Raw genomic sequence first — 22,195 nt, 5'->3', positions numbered from 1 at the left:
TGCAGATTGAAAATGTGGAAAACTTGACATGCCTTGGAAGTGTCATAAGAGAAAACGAAGGTACAGAAGACAATATTTGTATGAGGATACGAAAAAATCAACAAGCTTTCAGCATGCTCAACCTTGTTTGCTGGCGAGTACACTACAAGGACAAAGATCCCAATATTCCAGTCAAAAGTCATGTCTGTTCTCCTCTACAGATGTGAAACGTGGAAAGTGACAAACACCCTTTTTTTTCCTGGACGCCGTCTGTTGTGAACATCTTCCATTCGTTTATGAAACCCATTCCAGAATTCTGGAACACTCTACCAGCTTGTACAGGTGTAGTGGGTGGGTGCCATATATATTTGGAGTCACTTCAATGTCTCTGAAAAGTGTTTGCCGCCTCCGATCCAATGCCTCACAGTCATGCAAAATATGGTTGACTGTTTCAGGTTCTCTGTTACAGAGTCTGCAGCTCCAGTCTCCATGAAACAGCCCCATTATATGCAGGTGACCCTTAACTGGCGCATGTCCAGTGAGAAAACCTGTTATGACTCTGAGCTGATTCCTGCTTGTTTTCAGCAGTAACTCAGCCCTACTAGCACATGTCCGTCCGATATACATCTTGCCATGTGTTTGACCAGGTACACTCTCCCAGTGTGAGTTGTGTTGGCTTCGGATCCAGGCTTTTTTCGTTCGCGGACGATGCTTTTTGGCACTCCCGCGGCCGGCTCTGGACCCAGGTATTTTTTTTTTGACACCCTTACAGACAAACTGAACGTCTCTGTTAACAAATGTCTGCGAAGAATTGTTCGTATTTTCCGGCCTAACCTCATCAGAAACGAAGATCTACTACACCTGACCTAACAAAAGAGGGTAGAAAATGAAATAAAGTCCAAAAAGTGGGGTTGGATCACACACTCCAGCATAACTTGTGGAGGTGATTGAGCAAATGACAGCTGACATGTACAATGAAAACATTTTAGAAGATCATGTTTTGCTATTTGCCTGCCATATTGGATATGACAGATTTGTGCTAATGAATGATAATGCACATCCTCTTGTCGCTAGAATAGTAAAAAATATATACCCTACCCTGTTGGCATTTCTTGCTAAACCAGGGGCTATTCAGCCCTTAATTATTGGAGTAAAAAAAGGACCTTTAATTTAATCTCTGGAAGAAGTCTCTAGTTGTTACGAAACCAAAATAGTTATGACAAATTAACATTTACAGTGGAACCTCCATTATCCGTCAGGGCACCGGACCAAGGGTATGACGGATAATCGAAAAGACAGTTAACAGAATATTAAAATAAAAATAAAAGTTCATAGTATTATGGTGACACACTAAATTATGGTGACACACAAATATTGACTAATAATAATTATTATTGTGCTGTGCGTTTTTATTTTCGGCTTGCGATTCTAAAAATAGAACTCTAAAAGCACGGTATCATTTTTATCATTACCTATTTAAATTGAAATTTAATCCAGAGCCCTGGATAAGAACAAAAATTATACATAAAAAAATGCAGTGGTGGCATAACTGTACATGTACATTTCAACGAATTTCGTTTGGCTTATCGCAATGCTCAAACAAAATGAATAGATGACTAAATTTTTACTTATGTATACAATATAACTTATGTATGGACCCTGACGGTTAACAGAGGTGACGGTTAATAGAGAGACGGATAATCGAGGTTCAACTGTAATTGACTACAGATCAGTAAATGAGCAGTATGGCGATACCATGTAATTTTCCATATCACCACCACAATATATGAAAATTTGGATTTAGGTTCCTCTTTTCCTTCACTTTACTTTAGACTTAACATAAGTCCCTCGATAAGTCCGGAAATGTATAAACTGACTAGTTCTAAGCAACTTTTGTTCTATAGAGTTTTTTGCACTAAGTCAATACTCTTGAGTTTTTTTTTATTTTATTTGAAAATGGCTTTGGCTTAGCCAATTAGCCAGACTATTTGTTTTTTATACGGTTTTTAATTTAAATAATTATTATTATTTAATTGGTTAAATTTTTAATTTAAATATCTAAGCCTACTTAGAATTGGTACAGAACGACAACTGATGTGCACAATTAAACAGAGAAAAACGGCATACCTGGGGCACCTAATTAGAAATGAAAGATACCAGTTTCTGCAAACCTTAATTGAAGGAAAGATCGAAGGAAGAAGAGGAGTGGGCAGGAAGAAAATGTCATGGCTCCGTAATGTCAAACAATGGACAGGACTAAAAAACATAGGAGACCTAATACATACTGCAAGGGATAGAGAAAAATGGTCAAACGTGATCGCGAACATCCATTAGTGGATTGCATAAGAAGAAGAAGAAGCCTACTTATAATCTAAATTTACAGGGTGTTATAATATACAGTCCCTGCTCAATTTATTAGACTCAGCCTAGAAATATTTATTTATTTATTTATTTATTTAACCTCCTTTAATACACAAAATAATTATTATTACATTAAAAGAGTGCTTACTACTGCTAAAAACTAATTCCTATATTAAGTACTAAACCTAAACAGAATAGAACAAGTAAAAACAGGTAAAAAAAAAACACTACAAATACATCTAGACAAATAAATATATCTAAATACAAATAAATACATCTAAATAAAATTTTACGACAACTTTTGTAGACTAGAAATTTGTCTCAGAAGCATCTTTTATTTGTTTCACAGAAGAATTTAAAAAGTCTATTGGGACCGTGCAAGTTCGGCAAAGCGACCCCTATTTCTACGCTCTGTACTATTATTGGCACTTTTAATTATATTGGCCAATTATATTAGTCCTGGTTACTGGATAATTATCAAGGCCATAGTCCAAAAAAATTATAAGAAGAAAAAATAAGATTCAGGTTATGTCATGAAAACATCAACAATTGTATGTAGTAAATAAAATTAGTTATTAAAATGCAGTACTGCAAGCAAAATACAATTAATTAAATTTATCTTTATATAATAATTGCATATCATATCAATATTGTGGAGCAATATATAATTTTTCTGCTTCATTGACAGAAGGTATGAAATATACGTCAATTTGACAATTTCAATTGACAATATGAATTATTTAAGATAGTTGCAATATTTCTCCGCGACTCGCGCAGGGTCGTTTCTCGTTTCCCTTTCCAAGTACTTGCACACTGCGAATATCACAGTTAATTATCATATGGTTACATTCTTCTAACATCTTATTTTTGAGTTTTTATTTTATTTTATTATATGAGTTTTTTTTAATTTGAAACACCTTAAAAGTATGTTCAAAGTCATACGGAACTGCTGAATGTGTTAAATAGCAATTACCTAATATCATGCTACATAATTAAGATAAAAATGGTGAACTTTTTTTATTGAATTTAGAAAACTTGACGGGTGGCAATAAAATGGGCTAAAAGGGTGCAGTGTTTTTTCAGCTTTAGTTGCAAAAAAAGTGCAACTTTTTTCAACTTTAGCTTTTTTGTTAAATTGGTGATTGGTGTTCAATTTTTGTAAAATTTGTAGTAGTGAGTTTTAATATTGTACTACAATATTGTATATTGGTATTCTATAATGTATTTAATGTATATACGCATTCTATAATGGTAGTTTTTAATTTGTTCATTTTATTTTAACATATTAAGAGAAATATGATAATTTCGAAAAGATGAATATCTTCGATTAGAATTTTTTCATATGGGTGATTGTAAAGATCTTTCTGTTGAGCAAATCTCTTCTGTTACTGCTCTATTAGGAAATATCACATGTTGTCAAAGAGCAATAGCAAAAAAGTGTGGTGTACCCTAATCGTCAGTTCGAAACCTAAAGAGAAACATCCTGTTACATCGATTTGGAGGGGTCGATATGGCCGAAAGATTTCAGTCACCCCCAGAGGACAATGAATTTTAAAGAATTTGGCTGTAAAACACAGAAGAGTCACCCATAGCGATATAAGGAATAAAATTGGAAGAAGCAGAGTGTTCAGTATCGGACTCCACTGTACGCCGAAATTTGTACAGTATGGGATTTAAATGTCATAGGCCAGTTATGGAACCAAAACCATCACCACAAATGCTCAAGAAACGCTTAGTTTTGGCTAATTTGCATAAATATTATATGACTGTAGAGTCTTTATGCAAATTGGCCCAAACTAAGTGTTTTTTGAGCATTTGTGGTGATAGTTTAGTTTGGTTGGTTCCTTATCTGTCCTATGACATTTGAAGGACTCCGATACTGAACACTCTGATTCTTCCAATTTATTCCTTATCTTGCTCTGGGTGACCCTTCTGTGTCTTACAGCCAAATTATTTAAAATTCGTTGCCTTCTGGGGGTGACTGAAATCTTTCTGTCATACCGACCCCTCCAAATTGATGTAACAGGATATTTCTCTTTAGGTTTTTGACTCAACCTTCGAACCAACGATTAAGATACACCATATTTTTGAAGTTATACTTCTTTACGCGCGATATGAGGGTGAATTTTTATATGTTAAAACCTACGATCCGGGCGCATGCGCATTATAACTTTGTTCTGATTGGATGTTCAAATGACATGTCAAAAATTATTTAATATGTTGGCTGTGTTTATGGTTGTTGCGTTTTGAAATTTGTGTGAAAAGAAATAACAAACAAAAGTTAGTTAATAGTTATACTGCCTTTTTAAATAGTTTTCATATATATATTTTTGGACTTTTGGACTATTTTGGACAAGGACTCATTCTAATTTGGTAAGTAGTTTTTATTATAACCATATTGTAATTATACATTTGGATTAGGTTGGAATAAATTTATTTTCTCAAGAATGGGGATTTTAGAGAGAAATCCGAAATTAGGTCCGATTTTTATTTTTAAATTATGATTTTTTGGAGTAGATTTATTTATCTAGTAGGTATGTAATGCTTTGATTTACATGCTTAATTTGATTACCAACAAAAATTCTACCAATCTTCATCTAATATATTGTTTTCTTACTGTTTTGTTATATTTTAATATTTTCTTCCACAAAACTCAAACTACATAATTTGATTTAAATTCAGAATAACTGTCAAACAGTAAAACGTTCAGTTGCCCTATTTTTCCACATGACAAATAATGAGTAATTGGATGAGTGAGTCTAGGCTTCGCTTATGAATCAAAGCGTCCCCCAATTCGCGGGTTCGAATCCCGATGCAAGTTTTTTATTTTTTTATGCATCTTATGATTGTAAGTATATTTATTATATAATTTTTTTTTTCAGAAAATGCGTATTTAAAATTTTTGCCAACAATTATTATCGTTCAGAAATCATTTTTTCTTTGTGGCATTTTTCAATGTGTTTGTGTGCGTTTTATTCTTTTATTTTTTTAAATTTTTGGTATTGTCTTAATAAAAATTTTTGGAAAGTAGTAAGTATTAAAATTAGTTTAATATTTAAATAAAATATAAATAAACTGTTTAAAGTACATTATATCAATTTCGTTAAAATCACATAATTATGTAATAGAAGTATAACTTCTTACGTGCATACAAAGTACACACACATTCTTTTTTTTACTAATTCTCTTTGACAACATGTGGTATTTTCTAATAGAGCTGTAACAGAAGAGATTTGCTCAACAGAAAGAGTTTTACAATCACCCATATGAAAAAATTCTAATTGAAGATATTCGTCTTTTAGAAATTATCATATTTCTATCAATATGTTAAAATAAAATGAACAAATTAAAAACTACATAGAACAATATTAACACTCGCCACTGCAAATTTTACGAAAATTCAACACTAATCACTAATTTAACTAAAAAAATAAAATTGAAAAAAGTTGAGTCATTGCACCCTTTTAGCCCATTTATTGCCATCTGTCAAGTTTTCACAATTCAATCAAAAAGTTTTAGCATTTTTAACTGAATAATGTAGCACGATTATTAAGTAATTGCGATTTAACTCATTCAGCAAGTCCGTATGACTGAACATAGTTTTGAGGTGTTTCAAATTAAAAAACGTATATTTCTAGGGTGAGTCTAATAAATTGAGCAGGGTCTGTATGTATATATATTTTTGAGATATTTGCGAGTGAAAATGTTCATTTTTCAACAACAAAAAACATGTCTTTAGCTCATTCTTTATTCAAATTCCTATAAAGAAAAAAATTCTTGAAAATATTAAGAAATTTAGACTGTGACTTCCAATGGAAAATGAAGAAAACCCTGAAATCAGAAATTTTTATGAAGGAATGTTTACCTGGCCAGGATATTTCTCTTCTTATCTATTTCTATTCTTGAGGACGAAAATCAAGGAGTTAATCAGGATCAATATGTTACTTTCATAATAATAAATAAACATACGATTTTTAATGAAAATAAAAATATATCCTAAATATATTTGAGAAACAATATACATGTCCATTTTTAAATAATATATTTTCACAACTTTGAGTTGCAATATTTACAAAAAATTGTATAATTTTAGAAAAATTAATTAGGGAAATACTGCAAGAAACAAAGGTCATGGTTTTTTAGTTAACCCTGCATTGGTCGCTTTTTTCAAAAGTGTTCGTGTGTGATTTTGTCTCACATATCCAACTTTTGCATTTTTTTTACGAAATAAAATATTCAAAATAGATTTTAAGCTTTTTTTTATTAACTAATACTGAGAACAATACAAAAAATAGATGATCAGAATTAAACCTATAATATTAATCAATCCCCGTATCTTTGTAATTTGTGGCAATGCACTTTAAACAGGTATACGAGGCATCTAGACAAATTGGTCGATGACAAGAATTACAGTTATTTTTAACTCTTCTATTTTTGTGATGAGGGCAAAATGTACAAAACTGAATATTATATGAGGGTTCAGTTTGTGACAAGTTTGATAACGATATTTTGGCAATTCTTGCTATATTACGAAGGCTCACAGGAAAGTTCAGAATTGTCTACGGATTTATTAGATGTGGTTTCGTCAACAATAAAGCCAGTTCCTTTAACAAAACATGACATTATTCTGATTTATAATTTATTAACTTTATACACAATGATGTAACTGTTGATAAGTTTGTTCATTTTGATCTAAAAATGTAAAAATAATATTAATTTTAATGTTTCAATATAAATTTCGAATTTGTACCAGTACCTTTATTCTTCTCTTGTGCTTCCTGCAACAGGAGAAGTTCTAAAACTTCCTTGGCACTATTCATTTTGCAAATACAAAATAAAATAATGCTTTGTACACTATTGGTCACACGATGAGCGAAAATGTCATGTGAAGCGCACTGACTTAAAAATCTGACAATACTAAGGCGACAGAACCACCATCTGAGAGGATGAGTCTATTCGATTATAGAGGGATAATAAATAAATAAATAAAAATAAATAAATAGAGGGAGGATAATTAGGAGACTAGATGCAACTACATCATGTGCAATTTACCAGGGAAAAAGTTGTGTGCAATATTCTGAAACTGTGGGAGAAAATCTTATTCAGCAACCAATGCCGGGTGAAGGGAATTAAGAGGCTACAGTAGCGAGCAACAGGTGGCATCAAACGCGTTCCAAGATTGCGGCTCTAATTTTGAATATTTTGTCGAGATATTTGGCACACATATTCGTAATATAATAAAGAATGGCGGTACAGAGCCCAATTTTAGAAATATTTTAGTATGTGGAAATTACTCTATAACTAAATAAAATATTGAAAAAAGGAGCCTGTACCGCCATTAAGAAGAAAAAAATAATAAACTTTCTTCAAATAAACTATTTTATCCCATGCCTAGATTTTGTGTAATCTTGGAACTACTAAAATTTTTTATTTCTAACAAGAAATCGAACATATTATAACTAAATAACTAATTAGGCAACATACAGAAATTATCACTGTCATTTTGACAGACCTGCGTCAGATTTTCTCTAATTTGGTCTGTCATCTTTATTGATATCTGTTCAGTGCAGTAGTGTGTTAATTTAAGAATTCGTTATAGTTGTTTCATAAGAAAATAGTATTTATTGATAGTTAATTTATTATATTTTTGTTGTTGTATAAGTTGTTGGCCTCTTTGAAATAATAGACTGTTGTTAGTTGTGTTTTAGTTCAATGTAGGTAGGTAAGTATATTTTACGTAAAAATATTTCGAATTCTAATGCGAGTATAGAGTTTTAGGAGAATTTTTTATTTTTAACATATTATCAATAGTTTAACGAAATGAGAAAAGTTAATCAAACGAAAAATAAAGCGAATCATTCCAAGAAAAAGTCCATTAAAAGCCGTGGCAAAATTATGAGAACACCGAAATTGGAGCCACCACAAATTTTAATAATGTAAGTACCTACCTATAAGAAGTAATCTACTGTTGTCATAAATAAAAAAAGTGTGAAAAGTTGTTTCCCATGAAAATGAAATTCGTAATAAATCTATGTTTAGGTACAGAAATCCTGACTACAGTACAAATGCCAATTTTTTTGAGGTAGGTATTCATAGTTCTGTCCTTAGGGGGATACAACGGCCTTCTTTATTCAGATGGTCTTACCCAAGTTTTTTTATGTATTTTGACCCGTAGAACAAGAATTTTTTGGGTAACAGTTGATCCGGATGTCGATAAGATTGTTATAAACAAAGAACTTGAGGAATTACATAACAGCGAATTCTCTCAAAACAAAACATTTTTTTGTATTTTTTGGGCCATTCTAAGCAAAAACTGTTCTGACAAGTTTTTTCGTAGGATACATAGTTTTCGAGATAAAGGCGGTTGAACTTAAAATCGAAAAATTGCAATTTTTGAACCCGAAAAAATTTATTTTTGCTAAAAATTTATTTTTTATTGTTAAACAAAGCTATAAACACATAACGCTTGAGTGTTGCTTTCAATGATCTCTCATGTAAAATCGAACGAGTAGGCAGAGTAGGTACAAATGCAAGCGAGGCAATTTCTATGTAGCATGAATTAAAACGCATGTATTGGGAACGAAAAACACTATGTGTTTATAGCTTTGTTTAACAATAAAAAAATAAATTTTTAGCAATGCAAATAATCAAAACCGATATAATTTGACTCTAACTTTCAAATGTGGTAAGCCGAATTGCTATTTTATTTTTTAATCAAAAGTTGTTCGGGTTCAAAAATTGCAATTTTTCGATTTTGTTAAAGTTCAACCGCGATTATCTCGAAAACGTGTAAGAACAGTTTTTTCTTAGAATGACTCAAAAAATACAACGTTTTTTTTTTCGAGAAATTGCTGTTATGTAATTCCTCAAGTTCTTTGTTTATAACAATCTTATCGACATCCGGATCAACTGTAACCTAAAAAATTCGTGTCCTACGGGTAAGTCCATCTGAATAAAGGAGGCCGTTGTACCCCTGGCGACAGGACTATCATTGGTGACAATATTTTCGAACTTGATTCAATCTGTCGTTCATTTCTTACGACTAAACTATTAGATATATACGTTTATAGTAAAACTTATAAGTAGGACTCGGATAGGGCGAATTATTTCCTGGGTAGTATTTCCTATATACTTTATTTTTTGTTGAGATGTATAAATTATTAATTTAGGTGAGATATTGCGACTGCTTTTACATTCACTAAGCAAAAACCAAAGTATTCTTGCCACTAAACATGAATTTGTATGTCAATGTTTTTGTGTAAAATTGGTTCAAAAACTACACGTTACAAATAATATTCTTTAGAAAAAAAGACTAAGTTTTCACTCTAATGGCATATAAAACAACACAATGCTATTCTACATCCCACCAGAATGAAAACAATGGGAACCTTCTGTGGTTACACCTCCGAGACTTCTACAATTTGTAAGCCGTACGGATGCTGAGAGTAAGGAAGATGAGTGAATTCTACAATTTACAATTCACGTCCCATCTGCTCAGCGCGGTAAAGTTCCAACGAGAATGGTTCACTTCATACTCCACACAGAGTAAATTTTTTTTTTTTTTTTTATTTAATGTTGTAATATTTACAATCTGTCCTCAACTGAGAACAATAGGTAAATTATTTGACAAAAATTGAAAATTTTGACCTGTAGAGGGAGATCCAGTGATCACCCTCTTTACATAAATTAAATTAAAACAAATTAAAATAAGTTTAGTTATCACAGATTATTCGAATCTTCTTGCTAGATCCACTACTTTGAATCTCTTCAGGCGTCGTACATCATTGTGGTCATCAGTAAGGTTGCTGGCTAACTCATTTGGATGAGATTCTAGTCTCTTGGAATATTTTTTGTAATATTCCGTTATTACTGTTTTTATGGATGGCACATTGAGGTCTTGCTCTATCACATAGTTTGGCACGTACCAAGGGGCATTCAGCATTGTTCTAAGGACTTTGTTCTGGAATCTCTGCAATATTTCTAGGTTAGTTTGACTGGCTGTCCCCCAAAGTTGGATACCATAGGTCCACACTGGTTTTAATATAGTTTTATATATCAGCAGTTTGTTTTCAAGTGATAGTTGAGATTTACGACCGATGATCCAGTACATTTCTCGAAATTTTATTCCTAGTTGTTTTCTTTTTGTAAAAATGTGTTTTTGCCAAGTTAATCTCCTATCAAGATGGATTCCTAGGTACTTGACAGTATCGGTTTGTGGGAGTTGAGTTTCATTTAGTGTTACAGATGGACATGTTTGTCTTCTCATGGTGGAGGTTACATGGATGGATTTACTCTCATTCGCCTTTATCTTCCATTTTTTAAGCCATATTTGTATATTATTAAGGTCTTTCTGAAGGGTTCTGGATGCTGTATTTGGATCATGGTGAGAGGCTAGTACAGCAGTGTCATCAGCAAAAGTTGCACACGTTGTTTTGTTACTTGTGGGTAGGTCAGCAGTGTAGAGCAAGTACAATATCGGTCCCAAGACACTTCCTTGTGGTACTCCGGCTTTTATTGGTCTTAGGCTTGTGTATTCATTATCCTGCTTGACTAGGAAATGTCGGTTGGAAATATAGCTTTTTAGGATTTGATAAAAAGGATGAGGAAGGTTTTTCTTTAGTTTAAAGAGCATACCAGCATGCCATACCTTGTCGAAGGCCTGACCAATGTCCAGGAATGCAGCAGAACAATACCTTTTATTTTCTAGATCACTTCTGATGTGTTTTACCAGTCTATGTACCTGTTCTATCGTTCCGTGTTGTGTTCTGAACCCAAATTGGTGTTGTGGAATTAGTTTCCTTTCTTCTATAACTGGGGATAATTGTTTAAGGAGAAGTTTTTCCAAAATTTTTGATAGAACAGGTAGCAGGCTTATTGGTCTGTATGAAGTCACCTGAGTTTTATTTTTCCCTGGCTTAGGTATGAGAATAATTTGAGCAACTTTCCATTGTTCTGGGTAGTAACCTAGCCTAAATATTGCATTAAATACTTGCGTTATCATTTTCAAACCTTTGCATGTCAATTGCTGCAGTACTTTCCCGTTGATCAGGTCATACCCTGGAGCTTTTTTTGGACTGATTTCATGCTGGATCATATTTCTAACTTCTTTAGTGGTGATTTTTTGTATAGGTAAATCCATCTGGTAGGGCGATTCCAGGAAGTCATTTATTTCTTCCTCTGTGTCACCATCTTCCATGGGATGTGGCTGGAATACATTAGTGAGGTGATTTGCAAATGCTTCGGCTTTTTCCTTATTATTTCTACACCAGTTTCCCTCTTGGTTTCGTATTGGTGGTATTTGTTGTTTCGGGTGTTTGATTTTTCTCGTGGCCTTCCAAAGGGTATATTCACTATCTGCGTTTGCTGATAAACCTGTAAGATATTCTTGTATTTTGTTATTTTTGATATTATGCAATTGTAGTTTAATTTCCTTGGTGATTTTATTTAATTTCGCCTTGTTCTCATGTGTTCTTTTTCTTCGCCACTCTTCCTTTATTTTTCTCTTTCTAGCAATCATTTCCTTTATTACAGTTGGGCAATTCTCTTTCAATTCTGTTTGGTAGCAGTCAGGGGTAGCATACCAAGCAGCTTCTTGTATAGATTTCTGAAGATTTTCTACTGCTGCGTAGATGTCACTTTCTGTTTTCAATGGGATGTTTATGTCAATTAGTTCATCTAGTTTAGTCTTGAAAATGCTCCAGTCTGTTTTGTTACTGTATAGTGATGGTTGTTTAGTACTGTTTGTTATTTGTGCATACCATGTCGCGATTACGCTAGAGTGGTCAGAGGGTAGATCGTAACAAGATTCTACTTTTGCCAATTTAACATTAATTCCTTTAACAATATAAAAGTCGAGTAGATCAGGTATTTTTGCATTGTCGGTAGGCCAGTAAGTTGGTTCCCTTGTGGTGAGGTAATTTGCATTGGTCGCATTTATAGCTTTAAGAAGTTCTCTGCCTTTTGTGGTAATAATTCTGGATCCCCAGGTAGTATGCTTAGAATTAAAATCTCCTCCTGCTATAAATCTATTTCCTAATGTTTTAAAGAAATTTTCAAACTGTTCCGTTTTGTTATTGTGCTTTGGCGGACAGTATATAGCTGATACTGTTAGTGGGCCTAGTTGATCTTCCACAACAATGCTGGTGGCCTGTAGATAGTCGCATTCATGTTTTTGTATTTCGTAGTGCTTTAGTTTATTACTAACTATTATTGCAGTGCCTCCATGTGCTTTTTCGTTGGGATGTTGCGTATGATAAGTTGTAAATCGTGGAATATTGATGTGATTTTTGGATGTAAAATGAGTTTCTGTAATCAGCATTATGTCAATTTTTTGTGTGTTAATAAATAGTTTTAATTCTTCTACATGTTGACTTAAGCCATTGGCGTTCCATAATACTAGCTTTAGTAACTGAGTCATTTCTGGTTGAGAATCATGGTCAGGAGGTTGAGCATAGTGCTCATTTGTTCCATCAGTTTTTTTAACATGTCTTTCAGTTCTGACATGTCTGTGTGGTTATTAGTTTGATTTGGTATATGTTGTGTAGTAGTTTGGTTGGAGGCTTGCTGGTTAACTGCTTGCGTTGCTTGTGCGTATGTTATTCCAGGTTGCACATAGTTGACTGTTGTAGTTCTATCTTGGTTTGTCCTCGCGTTCTGTCGTCTCAAGTTAGGGAATTTAAGTTTTTGTAATTGTTTGTGAACTTCACACCCTCTATAATTTGCGGGGTGATTTTCACCACAGTTAGCACATTTAACATTACTGTCTCTGGTTTTCCTTGGACATTCTTTAGTGTAATGAGGTTCTGCGCATTTGACACAGCACGGTTGTTTATTGCAGAAGTTTTTTGTGTGGTTGTATTTTTGACATCTACTACATTGCGGAATTATTCTCTTGACATGCGGTGCTTCGAATTCTACTATGGAATGCATTACTTGTTTAATGTTATAGATGTCCTTGTTATTATCTTTTGTTTCTAGATCAATGTAGAACATAGGCAGCGATTTTTTAGTTTGGTTGTGTAGTATATTCCATATATTTATAACATTATGGTTTTTGGTTTTAAGATCTTCTTTTATCTCTTCTAAATTTGTTGTGGGGTGCATGCCTTTAAGAACCACTCGGTAGTGTCTTTCACTTTTAGGTTTATAAGTGTGGAAGTCCGTGTTTTTTGTTTTTAGAGCATTTATTATGGCGGTGTATGCTTTGTCTGATTTTGGTTGAATTTTTATTTGTTCGCTGTTGATAGCTTTAGTGATAAAATCATTTTCTGCTACTTGTTGCAATAGATCGATAAGAGGCTTGCAGATCTGCACGCCTGATACAAATATTGGAGGTGGTTTTGGTTTTGCATCTGTATTTTTAACTGTGTCTTCCAAATTGTCACTTTCATCTATTGAACTGAATGTAACTGAACTTGAATGTAAATCAAAAATGAATACCCATTTTCAATTTCGTTGCAAAGCGAAAATACAGCCGAACCATATTCTAGTCCAATCAGAGAGTGCTGCAAGCACCTCTACCGGTTTCGAAACTTATTAGTCTCTCATCAGGAGGCACATATGCTGCTCTCCCTGATCCAACCAAAACAAACCCCAGCGTGCAGTCCCGGATTGCAACGAACGAAATGGCATAGATTGGTGTTTGTTTTGGTTGGATCAGGGAGAGTAGCATATGTGCCTCCTGATGAGAGACTAATAAGTTTCGAAACCGGTAGAGGTGCTTGCAGCACTCTCTGATTGGACTAGAATATGGTACTTTGTACATAAGCGGACGCTTTGCCATCGCCTTCGCCGCGATTTACCTGTTGAACGATACCATTTTTTGTTGCCTGGTATGGTAAACCTAAGGAGCTGGCATGAAGCAAATACTTCCGTTTATCAAGTAAGATGAATTGTGGAGGTTCTGTGAATACAGATATATCTTCTAAAATAAAACAAATATTTGATGTTCACAGTTTCTTTTCTACATGATGATGAACTTATTATTATTATTAAACTACATTATCTAACCCTGTATAATCGAAATTAATTTTAAATTATACTTGTAATTACACAAATAGTCCGTTCTTTAACGGTAAAATATTGCAAAATCTCTAAATTTTAAAGAACCGCTTGGATTGACATGAAAGGCATACACATAGCTAACAGGTCAAAGATGAAAAATTGATATTGTGCCGATATGTGCTTTTGCCCTGGGGGTGGTTTTCACCCCCTATTGGGGGTGAAAAAATATTCGTCCAAAGAAAGTCAGGAAATGGATAAACTGGCTAATTTTAAGTAATTTTTGTTCTATAGAGTTTTTTCACTAAGTCAATACTTTTCGAGTAATGGTTTGAGTCAATGGTTTGGACTAACATCGATCGAGTTATTCAGAAACTCGGCAAACAAAATTAAAATTGCTATGATAATAGCCAACGGACAAGTAACATGAAGAAGAAGAAGAACAAAATAAATATAAAAAAATATATATGAAAAATATGGAAAACAGTTGATTTCCGACAACCGAAATCGTTGATTTTAGAACAGTTATGCATAAAACCTATCTTGTTTTAAATGTGACGTAGAATATTTTTGAATAGAACTTTCTTCACTTTAAACCAAAAACCGTAAAAACTACTAATTTATCAACTTCTCCTAACACTCCCCCTCGCCCCAAACCCCAACACTCGAAATAGTGTAACTTTTTACTGAACTAGTATTATGTATATGTGGACCGTATGTAATAAAAACGAGTTGTTAATTTTTTCAATTTTTTTACGTTTTTGATTTGTTAATCAAATAAGTGTTCAGGACAACTTAACAAACAAAAACATTAATCAAAAACAGTCCACCAAAGAATATATAACTTATCTCTATTTCAGATGTATTTAATGCAATTTAATGCATTTGTCAATTTTTTTATTTATTTTTCATTCATTTTCACAACGTTTCTATTATGTTCTTCAAACTAACGTTAGAATATGTACCATATTAGTTTCCTATATTCTCACGATTAAATTAAACAAACTACAAATTTTGTTTTTTTCCAACCCTAAGCCTATAACATATATTTTTGCAACCATCTGTTCTCTAGAATATGTATGCATATTCAATGAGAACTTACCGAGACAAACTGTATATACCACGCCAGCAGCAATTGAACAGGGAACGAGACACGCTGTATGTCACGTGTATGATTATTTTCGCTTACAGCTCACGTCCAGACGTGTACACGGAAATACGAAATATGGGGGGAGTGTCAATATCGTTTTATTATTCGAATGAAAGTTTTACTTTTAATATTAATAATATCAAAAATAAAACTTTATTATTAGAACTAATTTTTGGGTTACATCATTCGTGGCTTCTAAAATTTGGAATCCAACGAATTGCAGGAGCTAACAATGCCGAGGAAGATCTATCAGGCTGCATCTCACTTCCCACCTGTCCAGCACGGTAAAATTCCAACAAAGATTAGTTCCCAATGCTCAGATTACTAGTAGAACTAATCAAAATAATAAATAATCATTCCATGAAGTACGACGTAACCTGGTAGAATTCCCTCGGCCTTCTTAGCTCCGGCAATTCGTTGGCTTGCAAATTTTAGAAGCCGCAAGCCACGATTGGTTTAACCAGAAGACTAGTTCTAATAAGTTTTATTTTATTTGTGATATTGTTAATATTAGAAGTAAAACGTTCGTTCGTCTTTAGCAGATACCGCCACGGCATTCATGCCATCATTTCATTGTGAATCGATAACGGTAGCCCGAATTTTAGTAATTCAAAAAGAATGAAATATGCACCTCTGATGGGACCCTAAGAATGGTTGAAGGGCCGTTCTAGAGTGCCTTTGGCGCTCTATGAACTAAATAAAATAAGACGGCTCTCTTTTCGCTTCACAACGAAATTATTATTTATTATTATTATTTCGGGCAAATACCATGTTAACATAAAATTTTCACCCATTTTGGTTTATTTTTAGAAATATTTATTTACTAATAAAAAAATTGTTTCGGTTACTTCCATTTAGCGCGCCTATGAGTTAAATTGTCAATAATATTAATCTTGGATAATGTCAAAGATTACCACTGTTGCCAAAGTTTATGATACTATCTCCCGAAGTTATATTTTTATTGCTACCTGTTGATCGCTACTGTTTACTCTTAACAGTTTTTTTAAGCAACTTAGCATTTTCAGACTTATCTTGTTTCTTAAATAAGCTATTCAATTATTGTTAATTTAACTAACCTGAAAGATGGTAGGGTATAAACCATTTTGACGGTAGATTTACAATGTGAATAGTATCGGGTCTCAGTCCTGGTTTCATCTCATTCATATCTTTCGCATTATGAAAGAAGTCATCCCAAATACGTCTAGTTGGAAAATCAGACTTCCATTCAACAGCTTTAAGTCGCATTAGATCGCTAAAGTCTTTCAACTTAATCATTTTATTGTTGATTTTCGACAAAACACGATCTAATCTATCCCTAGTTCCCAGCTCACCTTCAAATCTAACAAATTCGATTGTAGTCTTAGTTACCTTAAAAGTAGTAAATTCGTCGGGTTTTATTAAATCTCTAATTTTATCCATGATCTCCCAATGCGAAACAGTTTTTCCTAACTTTTTTACATTTGGAAGCTGTAGGGATATATTTATTCTGGCTATGGGTTTTAAATATAGTTGTTGAGGCAAGTACAAGGGTACTAAATCGTTGGTATTGTGACATATCTGAAAAGCATTCATAATTAGAGCCTTTCTCTAATTAGTTACAGAGTTTTTAAGAGAAATTCTCTAATTAAATCATGCTTCTCCAAAAATATAACTTTTTGTTACTTCCATAAACTACTAACTGTCAAAAACATATCATGGAACATTGACTGAATGGATTGACAAAATACAAGGAACTTTCATCTTCTTTTTTAAGGATTTTCATTGTCTAAAATGTTTAAAATTGAATAAAGCTCTATTTTTTGTAGTAACCGCTAAATTCTTAGCTTTTTGTAAAGAGTTTTTACTTTAGGAAAATAACAATATATTAAATATTGAGAAAATTTATAGCTTTAATTAGGGACATAAACATCGAATATACGGAATATACCATATCAACGACCATATCAACCTTATATCAACTAAGATCAAAATAATAATTCAAAAAGAAGAAGAAAAATCCCTTTTCAAAATACAAAAAATATGAAAAATGTTTGTATTTTATTAATAATGTAAGTGATTATTTAACTAAATATTTAAACAGTTTAGTCAATACGGCTGCTGACTTTTTACACATTTTTCCGTAATGTATACTTTAAACCACAAAAAATGTTTAAACAATCATTTAAATATTATAAGTCGAAAAATCCACCACCCAATTTGGATGATGTTCTCAATTTAAATAAGTCTGAGGAATTATTAGCAAAATCCCTAATAAAGTATGTTGACGTACATTTTAATACGAAGGAAGGGTCTCATTATGGTTTAAGAAAACCCAGTGAATGGGAAGCATATGAAATCGTATCCAAAAGAGGCTTAATTTTCATCAAAAATCCATTTCTGCCAAGTGGTCAAAGGTATTGGATTAAAAAAAGTCTTCAAGAATACTCCAAAAAACCAAATAAACTAAACATTGACCCCTTTAATACCTTGACAAATAATACAGACTGGTGGGATGTTGGCCAAGCAGATAAGAAAATTTTGATGAGTCTGCGATGGGCTACTCTTGGTTATCATCACAATTGGGATTCCAAAATATATTCAGAACAAAACAAATCAGAATTTCCTATAGATTTAAAAGATATGACTGAATATGTATCCAGTAAGCTAGGATTTTTAAACTTCACTGCAGAAGCAGCAATTGTTAATTATTATCATCTTGATTCAACACTTTCTGGTCATACTGATCATTCCGAGCAAAATTTAGAAGCTCCATTGTTTTCCTTTAGTTTTGGACAAAGCGCAATATTTTTACTTGGAGGGGAAACCTTAGACGAGAAACCCACTGCCATATTTTTGCATAGTGGAGACATTGTTATAATGAGCAAAGATTCAAGGTTATGCTATCATGGAGTTCCAAAAATAATGAAAACTAACAATGAAACATGGAATGAGGATAGTGAGTATGTCTTAGCTAATGAAGACTTTTTAGTGCCTAAAGATATTTTGTGGAGGCCTTTTGGTAGTTATTTAAATCATTCAAGAATTAATATTAACGCCAGGCAGGTTTTAGATGTTGGTCAGTTAAAGCTATTAAACACAGAATAGATGTGTACAAAAATTTTACAAAAATAAAATATTTATATCTTTTTTATAGATTTTGATTTATACTGTATCTTTATTCTTTAACAATATCCCTGTAATAAAATATTGTTGCTGGACAGTAATAAGTTGTCATTGTATACCGGGTGTACCAATCATACTGTGTTTTTTTTTTCTAAAAGTTTGGAACACCCTGTGGAATATTCTAGCATTTATAAAATGTTGAAATTAAAACTAACTTGTAGCCTTAGGCTTTTTTAACATTTTGTTTTTTGATTCATTCGCTTATGTTCTATAATAAAAGAGACATGTTCGTTTATATTAAAAATGAGGTTCGCTATTTGGTCTTGAACAATATCATTCCAAATCTCGAGAGCTACTGTTTCTACCTCTTGTAAGGTTCTAGGAGGTGGCAAACGCTGTCGTAGTCTTGTGCCAATAATTATGTACCACAAACGTTCCATTGAGTTAAGATCTAGACTATGTGGTGGCCAATTCAAAAGTCCGAAGATTTACCTGTTATAAATTTTTGGTTACAGTTCTTGCAAAGTGAGATCTTGCAGTATCGTGCATTAGCAAAAAATTATTACCAATATAAGGAGCCGATAGCATGGAAGCTAAGTCCTCTGCTAAGTAAGATCACTGCTTGAACACACAAAAAAATTACAGACTTAAATAATAAATCTATTAATTTTTACAGCAAACCAGACACTTTTTGACTAAACAATTTGACATTTTTATCAAATTGTTAATTTATCATAGCCTACTTTAGGCTTGTTAATTTCATTTTATATCATTATCAAACTAAGCAGAAAATAAGAATTTATTGACAAAAACATGGCTAGTTGTTAAAGTACCTACCTAACTTTTTTATTTTCCAATATAAGCGAATGAATCAAAAAACAAAATGTTAAGAAAACCTGAGGCTATAGTTGGGTTTTAATTTCAATATTTTATAAATGTTATAATATTCCACAGGGTCTTGTGAACTTTGAGAAAAAACACAGTTTGATTGGTACACCCAGTATACAATAACGATTTACATGTCTAGCAACAATATTATTACATCGATATCGTTAAAAAATAAGGCTATAACATATTAAAGAAATCACTTAAATCGGACAACAGATTTAGGAAATATGCAACATAAAAAATGTCCCATTTTTAAGGGGGAGCATTAATTTTGCTGCGTATTTTTATTTTTTTTTGTTATTTATATTTTATTAGATAATTTAATTTGATTTAACTAATTTTATTTAATTTTAACTTTATTTCATTGTTAAAATTTTATATTAAATTTTATTTAATTTTACATTATCATATCTCACAGAGATAGTGAGGAATTCCAACATGAAAGTACTTAATACCATGTTTGAATGATAACCTTGAAAATCGAAGGTCAGAAGTTACACGAAAATTAATTTTGCTAAAAGATCAGGTGAGTGATGTGATTATCGCAGAGCTCTCACTGAATATAATAAGGAACTGAGAAGACGAAAAAGAAAATCGTGGAGAAGGTATTGCGAGGAGATAGAATAAACTGCAGAAGTGTCGTCAAGGCTCCATAAAGTTCTCTCAAAGGACCCTCAGATAAGTATTGCCTCCAAAAGGGGTCAAATGAACACATTGAGAGTGGTACAACTTTTTAGAATGCTCTTTCCCAGAATCTGAAAAAAACTGATACCACTATAGACACATGGTAGACTGGACTGGACACCATGACATGGTTCAAGGGGAAAACAAGCTTGTGGCAAAAGAAGTAGTAAACCAGGACAAGAAAAAATGGGCAATAAACTCATTTAAGCCATAATAAATCACCGGGTCTGGACGGGATTTAGCCAATATTTCTACACAAGGGAAATGACCTGTGCAAAAAATTATGTATGGTACTACAGGCTAACTTAGGACTGGAGTTCACCATGTTAAACACGGCCATCCAAGAAAAATATCCCCACCGTTTCTCCTGCTTGTCATAGAAGGCCACTAAACAGAGAATCAGTCGCTTTCTTGTCCGGTCGCGACTGCTAATTTTTGTAAAACGAGCGTGACGGAACAATAAACTAGGGACTGCCGCGTATCGGGATGCGCTTGGGACTCGGACTGGGAGATGAGGTCCCACTACGGATCTCAAGCTTTTTCAAATACCGTTTACCATGGCAGTCACTCCCAACTGTCACGTTCAAATCCCCCTCCTTCCATAAACCTGGATACCTTCTTCATAACCACAGAAGATAACCTGACGCCAAATAAATAACAGATGGAGACAACCAGTGGAAGAAACCATAAGCAAAGGTGGAGGAAACCGTGCTGATGGTTGGATGATCACACGTAACGTGGCCACGAACGGTTCCCTTTGGAAAACGGGCGAAACTCCATGAACCCCCTGGGACTATATAATCCGATTACATTTTTTGCGACTATACTATATAATCCGATTACATTTTTTTAAAGGGAAATGATATAAACACTGGAAGTATATATTTATTCTCGTCTTGATAAGGCGCGTCGGATAATATATCGCTTGTACTATTTCGACTTTAAAACAGTACTTCCAGTTGCAACACTGGAACCGGAAGCCCGAGGTTAAATTTCTCACCTTTAATACTATCCTTGAGTTATAAGCTCTCACTCAACGCCTTATTTGTCATTCTATTAGTTCTAATAAGGTACTAGTTATACACGAGGACAGGCAGACGGACGGACAGATAGGCTTGAAACCGGAAGTACCTATATTTTTTTTTGTCTGGCAAAGACGCGTCGGATAATATATCGCCTGTAATATTTCGGAGACTTTAGAATAGTATTTCCGGTTTCAACTCAAAACAGGAAGTTTGAGGTCAAATTTCTCACCTATCATACCATATTTGGGTTATAAGCTCTCATTTTACATATCACTATTGTCATTATATCTAGTCTAATGAAGGAGAAGTTGTGTTTACAAAGTCTCTGGGACAGACAGACATGGATAATTCAGGTTTTCACATTTTTTCAAAATGGGTGAAAATAAATCAGAGTCCTGTGAATACTTCTCTATTATGAAGGGACTGGAGACCTACCAAAAATTAGTACGATTTCACCAAATTGATGGTGGAGGTCCCCGATACACATAAACGCATAACACAGGTGGTGGCAAAACTGGAAAAATCCTCTCCAATATTTAAAAATAGACCTCGTAATAGACTGGCTAAAAAAAGACATATATGGGCCAGTTGAAAAATTATAGTGGATGCGGACACCTAGACCGATTCGTGGCATAGCAGTTCGAAAGAAAACATCACAAATGTAAAAAAATTAGGCCTTTGAAGACTGGGAGGCCTTAGTGGGTCACCAGCGGGAGGAAAAAATTTTTACCAGAATATAGATGGTTGTGATGGGGTAGGATGCGTCTCAAATAGCCTCTCCTCCTCAAATGTCAACCTCACCTTCACCTTGGTGAACCCTGTTGCCAAAAACGAGACTCTGACGACCGAGTATCAGCGGAATAACTGTAACAACTGGAATGAAGGAAATGTAATTCCGATAAAAACCGGCCAACACGTCTTGGCAAGCGCGGCAGGTTTTAAAATCCGCTGTGTCTAGGTACACGCTAACGTGTACGCAAATAAAAAAGTTAGGTACACGCGAAAC

The 22,195-nt window shown here is 33.4% G+C and overlaps 2 protein-coding genes across 2 annotated transcripts in view; one reads left to right on the top strand and one right to left on the bottom strand.

Moving 5' to 3' along the window:
• Positions 1–17,178, bottom strand: part of LOC114334973 (A-kinase anchor protein 17A) — a 74,901-nt gene extending 57,723 nt beyond the window's left edge. Inside the window, exon 1 of the mRNA XM_050651642.1 lies at positions 16,567–17,178. Within this exon, the coding sequence (XP_050507599.1) occupies positions 16,567–17,062 (496 nt within the window). The 5' untranslated portion in view covers positions 17,063–17,178. The remainder of the gene's footprint in view (positions 1–16,566) is intronic.
• Positions 17,179–17,481: 303 nt separating this feature from the next.
• LOC114334976 (nucleic acid dioxygenase ALKBH1) lies at positions 17,482–18,616 on the top strand. Its single transcript, XM_028285110.2, has one exon. The coding sequence runs from the start codon at positions 17,636–17,638 to the stop codon at positions 18,572–18,574; it is 939 nt and encodes a 312-aa protein (XP_028140911.2). The 5' UTR covers positions 17,482–17,635; the 3' UTR covers positions 18,575–18,616.
• Positions 18,617–22,195: the final 3,579 nt, after the last annotated feature.

The sequence above is a fragment of the Diabrotica virgifera genome, chromosome 5, assembly GCF_917563875.1.
Source record: "Diabrotica virgifera virgifera chromosome 5, PGI_DIABVI_V3a".
In the NCBI taxonomy this organism is placed as follows: Eukaryota; Metazoa; Arthropoda; class Insecta; order Coleoptera; family Chrysomelidae; genus Diabrotica; species Diabrotica virgifera.
The sequence above is the reverse complement of the archived record's forward strand: the minus strand, read 5'-3'. Positions and strand labels throughout refer to the sequence as shown.